The sequence below is a fragment of the Pterocles gutturalis genome, unplaced genomic scaffold (genome assembly GCF_000699245.1).
Source record: "Pterocles gutturalis isolate BGI_N339 unplaced genomic scaffold, ASM69924v1 scaffold35609, whole genome shotgun sequence".
Lineage (NCBI taxonomy): Eukaryota > Metazoa > Chordata > Aves > Pterocliformes > Pteroclidae > Pterocles > Pterocles gutturalis.
The window spans coordinates 11,689-17,825 of NW_010137066.1; the positions used below are offsets into that span (position 1 = coordinate 11,689).

At 38.1% G+C, this 6,137-nt stretch overlaps 1 protein-coding gene across 1 annotated transcript in view; it reads right to left on the reverse strand.

Moving 5' to 3' along the window:
* Nucleotides 1-294: 294 nt before the first annotated feature.
* Nucleotides 295-6,137, reverse strand: part of LOC104468406 (melanopsin-A-like) — an 18,438-nt gene continuing 12,595 nt past the window's right edge. The window contains exons 5-8 of the mRNA XM_010082519.1: nt 5,895-6,066; nt 4,875-5,039; nt 1,693-1,800; nt 295-651 (exon numbers count right to left, since the gene is read on the reverse strand). Of these exons, the coding sequence (XP_010080821.1) occupies nt 333-651; nt 1,693-1,800; nt 4,875-5,039; nt 5,895-6,066 (764 nt within the window). The 3' untranslated portion in view covers nt 295-332. The remainder of the gene's footprint in view (nt 652-1,692; nt 1,801-4,874; nt 5,040-5,894; nt 6,067-6,137) is intronic.

Below are 6,137 nucleotides of genomic sequence, written 5' to 3' on the forward strand. Positions count from 1 at the left end.
AATGGATTTACTGATTTGTATAAATCTGATTATTAGTATGTTTCCACATACAGCCCACTTCACCTTCATTAAGCTTTATCTGTTTAATTACAACCTTGCTTTCACTAGAGAACTATTTAGCAACCAGCAGTTTCTTTTTCATGTGTGTGTCCAGATTCCAAATCTGTGGCAAGACAATCAGACTTTCAAGGGTGCTCTGACTCTAAGTTTCCCATACTTTCTAAAGTTCCTGTTCCATCTTTCCACTCTTCCTTCAGTGTAATAAACCATCAAGAATATAAAGATCTACATTCTGCTTTTATACTTCAGCCTTTTTTTTTTTCTTCACTTTGTCACTCTGCTTTCTTTGAGCTCTTGTAATGAGCACCGTAAGGTATTTCATCTGAACAATTTACCACTTTGAAGGAGTCTGTCTGAAAATGAATTACTTTGCAATTAAAAAGTGGATGTATGGGAAGTATCTCCCTTACTGATTCACTGTCAGAGAGAGAAGACAGTCGCCTTTTTCCTTTCTGCAGCCCACTTATCTCAGAAGACTGGCTGGTTACGGTCGCTCGTCTGGAGGAAGGATAACTGCTGAAAGACTGTGAGTCTTTAGGAGAAACTCTCATCAGGGATCCAAGGCAAGGAACATATGTTGCAATGGCTGTTCTAATGGATGAGAGGTAGAAACAGTCAGATTTTTTCTGTTAACACAGATGAACTAATGCTGCATGTACTGGAAAATTACTGAGTATGAAGAGTTTTCCAGATATCCAATTGCATATACAATCACCCTGCAAGATCACTTATTCACAGTGTTCAGCAGAACTCAAATTTATTGCTTGGCAGGGATAAGGGCATTAAAGTGTAACTCTTTGAACTGAAGGGAGCTATTAAAATGATGCTTTATCTGCCTTCAGCTTTACCAGGGCAAAAAGAAAATTCTATCCCTTTAAACTGAACCTTGCAGAAGAACCTTGCTTCCTCTTACACATCTGCTTGCTAGCTATCTATAGAGTTGTACAAAAGTGCAGTTATGTTATGGTATTTCTTTCCTCATATGCAACGTAAGGAAACTTTTGCCTAGCTTTCCTCTTCCTCCCAGCCTTCCCCACTTAGATGTTCATGCCTACTTCTCTGTCCAGTTCCCCAGTAGGTCTTTGTACAGGCTGAAACAGCAGCATATATATGGCTTTGCTGCCATCCGTCAGATTTCACAGCCTGCATCTGAACTTGATACAGTAATGACCCTAGATGTTACAACTCAGAAGAAATCATATCTGAAATATGAAAGATGGAAGAAAGGTGGAGAAGATGCACAAAGTAGGGAAGAGGTGGATTAACTTACTGAATTACATCTCTCACTGGCCTGGTTAGTTTAACAAACTGCTATTTGCAACATTGACAAATGTCTGAATCTCTCATGAAGATAGTTAAAAAATATATGGTGCTTTCCTTTGAGGTGAGAAGGTGTTAATCTTTTATCATGTAATCTGTAAGTACAGATCAGTATCCATAAACATTTCTAACTCCCATCTGCATAGTAATTTATTCCAAGTACAAATTCCACTGACATTTATTTGGCATTGAGAAGTTTTCTTGGGGAGGGCGTGGCTGTCCTGCAGAGTTCAGGTACTAGTCCTAAAAGTGACAAAGTTACTGTCTGATTTTCTTTGCTATATTAAACATAGCTTATAAGACTGAACTTACCTGTATTTGGGGTGAGCGATGGCATAAATGATTGGGTTATGGATGACAGAAGCTTTGGCAATCACAGCTGGTATGGAGTTCATGAAAGGTGTTAGGACGTGGGAGTACCTAGAGTAAAGCAAATGCATTATATTTTTAGTATTGAGTTCTATGTAGTCTATGCATTTACACACTGACAACACAATGCCTTGTTAGTCCTCCAGAGAGAGTAAAAGGGGGAGTTCTGTACCCAGACAGTGAGAGAACAAATTTTACATCCTTTGCCTGTAAAGATCAACAGCAGCCTAATTGCATTTCTGAGAATCATGATTTTCTTGGAGCTTCTCTTTCAGCACTTCACTCCCATGACTCAGAATGGTGGTAGTTCCCATGTTGTTTACCCTAGGGACAAAGTCAGCCTTCAGTAAGTGAATGCGCATTCGTCAGAGTATCTATCTGTTCCGTACTCAGCGGATATACTTGCTGAGAATTATGTCACTAAATAGGTGGGCAGAATGAGGCATTATAGGGAAAGCTATCTAATAATTCTATTTTCCTATTCAGACTTTGTTTTTTGCCTGATATGAAGTGAAGGGGAAGTATTTTTCTGAACTAAACAGTGAAGGGAAAGTATTTTCGGGTGTCATGGTATGCTCATGTGTTACTATGATCATGCATATATGCAGGTGATGTGACTCTAAAGGATAAAAGAATTATGATTGATGGCTAACTGCCATGCTGCTATCAGCCAGTGCATTTTTGAAGACAGCTTGAAGTAGCCCATGAGGTCTTGGTCAGAAGAAAGCCAATAGAACAGCTCAGACCAAAATAACAATAACATTTCATAGCCAGTTTCTACGAGGCAAATTCTCCATAGACTTGCTTAGAGGCCATGAAGACCTCTTCCCGCACTGGTAGAAAGAGTTCTAAGTGAACTGGCCCAGGAAGTCAAGTCAGTCTTTCCTCCCAAAGATAACATCCTTTATCACTGCTCTTCTTCCCAAGAACACTGTCTAAGCTCCGTCTTTCCATTAGCCTTGTATTCCTGTAGCGTTATGAGAGAAAACAGATTTTCCTCTCAATCCTCTCTCAGAAGAAGGTCTCTCATATGAGTGCTGCAAACAGCAATGAAGAAAATTATGTAAGTATGTAGCAGCTCATCTTCCTGGTGAAGAAATTTTTCATCATATATGGAATTATTTATGCCCTGTGATGAGGTGGATGTGGTTTGCCAGTGGTAATACAGGAATAATTTTGTCAGCTGCCTGAATGTTGAGATGCCATTTCACCTCTAATTTAAGGCTTTTCTCTGATAAGAAGTATCCAATTAGCATGTTCTCCATATACAATTTTTAACATGGTTTCTCCTAATCATATTTTTAAAGTGTTGGTTAGAGGTGTAATTCTTCACAAGATCTGGAGAACACACAACAGTATGACCTTGCTGGAATGGAGTTTTTGACCCCGAGATGAGAGAGAGAGTGCTTTGGTAAGACTGATGGAGAGTTCAGCTAACAGAAACAAACAGTGATGGAGACTTAGGTTTAAGCTAACCACTCCTAGAAAATACAATCTGTAGACCAACAATATTAGTTAGCATGACTGGGTGCTAGCTAAGTATTCCCCATCCAAAATATTTTCTGAAGGAATCCAGGTTCTTCCTTCATTTTGTGTATGGCGTTGTCTTTAGTCCAAGACTAGCCACAGGCTCCATGTCTGCCTCCCATATGTGGCATGTACTGATTTTATCTGAGTTCACTGTAATAAATGTCCACAGAAGGCTTCCAGGCTTTGTCTATTAATCTCTGAAAAATCTCAGAAGGATTGCTTAAAAGGCAGAGTTCAGAAATGAAAAAAAGCTGAATGAAGCTATGTTGCTCACCAGGTGTCTTCATAAGCAAAATTTGAAATGCTCCTTTGTCACATACTGTAGAGTTATAAAACTGTCCATTTGTTAAGATTTTTGTCAGTGTGAGACATGGGCTAGAAATCAAGTTCAGTTCCTAAAGTAGGTGATGAATTGTGTGGGACAGCCTGACAGTTCTCAATAGCTAAAAGGCTTATTTTATAGCATCTCCTATTTTTTTTTTTTAATTGTCTTAGAGAAAGTAGTTCTGCAAGGTAGCTGTCCTCATTTCTTTGTCTTCTTGCTTTTTCCTCTGTCTCTAGCTGGTCATATATCACCAGTGGTGGGTGCTCAGTATTTAAATCCTCCTATGATAGGAGACAGGGCACTGGGACACATCCTAAGGACAGGCATTGCTGAGTGAGGAACCTGTTTACTTTCATGGAGAAAATGTTTGCTAGTGCTTGGAATTGCCCCTCTGGATACAAAGGGAGAGAATCCTCTTCTCTTAGCATATTTTCTTCTTAACCATAAGATTTTAGAAGGGCTGTGTTAGGAAGGTGCCTTCCTAAGCTATGTTTGAGAAAAGGCCCTGCAGTGGCCTCTTCCTTAGATATGTAACAAAAATCACCCTGCCTCCCAAAATGCGTGATCACATTTATACCGCGTGTCAATTTTAAGAAGACCTACTTTTTACTTCTGATTTGAAAAATATAAATAGAAGTGTTCTGTACTGTCATAGGGGTCTTCCACTTGAGGATATGCAGCTGACAAGACTTTCTAAAGCAGATAGTCACATACATTTTAAAAGGGATAAACTGAAGCACAGGAAAATTCACATGTTAACATGCGAGAAATATCCACATAGAGCCAAAGCATCCATAGAATCATAGAATCATAGAATCATTAAGGTTGGAAAAGACATACTCCCAATCTGTTATTTATAGCTGGATTGTATCAACTATAGTCTGGTGTCAAGCTATGTACAGATACTGTATTAATAGTATCATGCTTTTGTTAGCATTTTGCTGCTAAATAAAGTTCAGATAGTTCAAATATTGTAGCATAGAGAAGCTGCATTCAGAAATCATCAGCACGGTAATTTTATGTTGCCAGTAATAACCTTCCTGTTCCTTTTTTTTTTTTTTTTTTACTTTTTTTTTTTTAAGTTCAAACTGAGAAAAAATCACAATCAGCATGGGCCTCCTTTGTTAAATGTCACTCCTAAATACGTAAATGTTTTCGGATGAACTTCAGGGATTAAATTTGACGCATAGCTTTGACTATCATCTGTATTTTACGATTTCACACCTTTTGCTTTCACCGAATATACCTTTGCTGATACATTCATAATTACCCAGCAAAAGCTACCAGAGCAACAACAGAGTATGGTGACCAGGAAATGACATAAAGCAAGATGACAATTAGTGCAATTTTGGCCATCTTCCACTCATTTTTCATCCTCTGGTACTGTTTCTGTAACTCTTTATTTCCATGTTTGCATCCAAATGTCTGAATAGACCTACAACAGAAAAAAAAAAAAAAAAGAAAAAAAAAAAAGGAAGTTTAGCAAATAGCTTTATAAAATGGGGCAACAATTATTATTATGTTAGTTTATGCAAAAAGTCATGCACTTTTAATGTGTGTTAATGTATGCATGCGACCGGTCCTTCGTAATTCTATGTGCCTTTGTTGCACTAATCAATGACAAATTTTGCATGTGCTTCAGTGAAGAACATAGTCCTGTACTAGAAGAATTTCCACATAAATCAGGTATTCAAGACAATTGAACAAGGCTGTATTAGATAGAGTTGGACGTGTCTTTCCTTCCCTGTGTCTGATGTTGCCACCTTACTCTCACTCTGTACTTACAGATATCTACAGATTACAAATGTAGTGGCAGACATTGGCCTTTATTTTTTAAATAGTTTTTTGTTTCAGAGACCAGTGATTAAATGCTTTACCTCTTTTTCACCCTTTGTCAAACACATAATTTGTAGTTCAATTCCATGTATTTTTCTGTGGGATAGTTGTTTTGTTAGGTGTCTCTGATGTCCCTTAGTATTTCTATTGGTTGGCTAATTTCTGTAGTCCTTTCTCATCCTTCAGATTTCTATTGCTGATACTCGTACAGTTTTCTGTGTCATTAGACAATATACTGAACAGCTCTGGCTTAAATTCAGGAATGGCCCTTCTAGGCATCATACTTCTTACCATGTTGACTATTGACAGAATTCTTGTTTGGTTTCCTGTCTCAGTCATGCATACAAATTAAAAGTGAAAAACTTCCCAGTTTTCTTCTGTTGATCTTTTTTTTCAGGAAAACAAGTAGTTACTTAAAGAGAAGGATAAAAACTTGAGACTATTGTCTGCTTACTTGTTGGCCTTCTTGATAGCCTCAAATATAAAGACATAGCTGTATATGATAGCAATCAAAGGAATGAAAAAGACAAAGCAGAAAAGCATCATTGTGTAGGCACGGACTGATGGTGTGAAAGTCATGTAGTCCCAGGAACAGGAAGTCAGCAGACCCTCGGGAACATATGCACCTAGAAAGAAAGATAGGAGAAGGCATAAGCCATGAAGTAATTCACTTATTCTGAGGGTAGAAGTTAGGGAA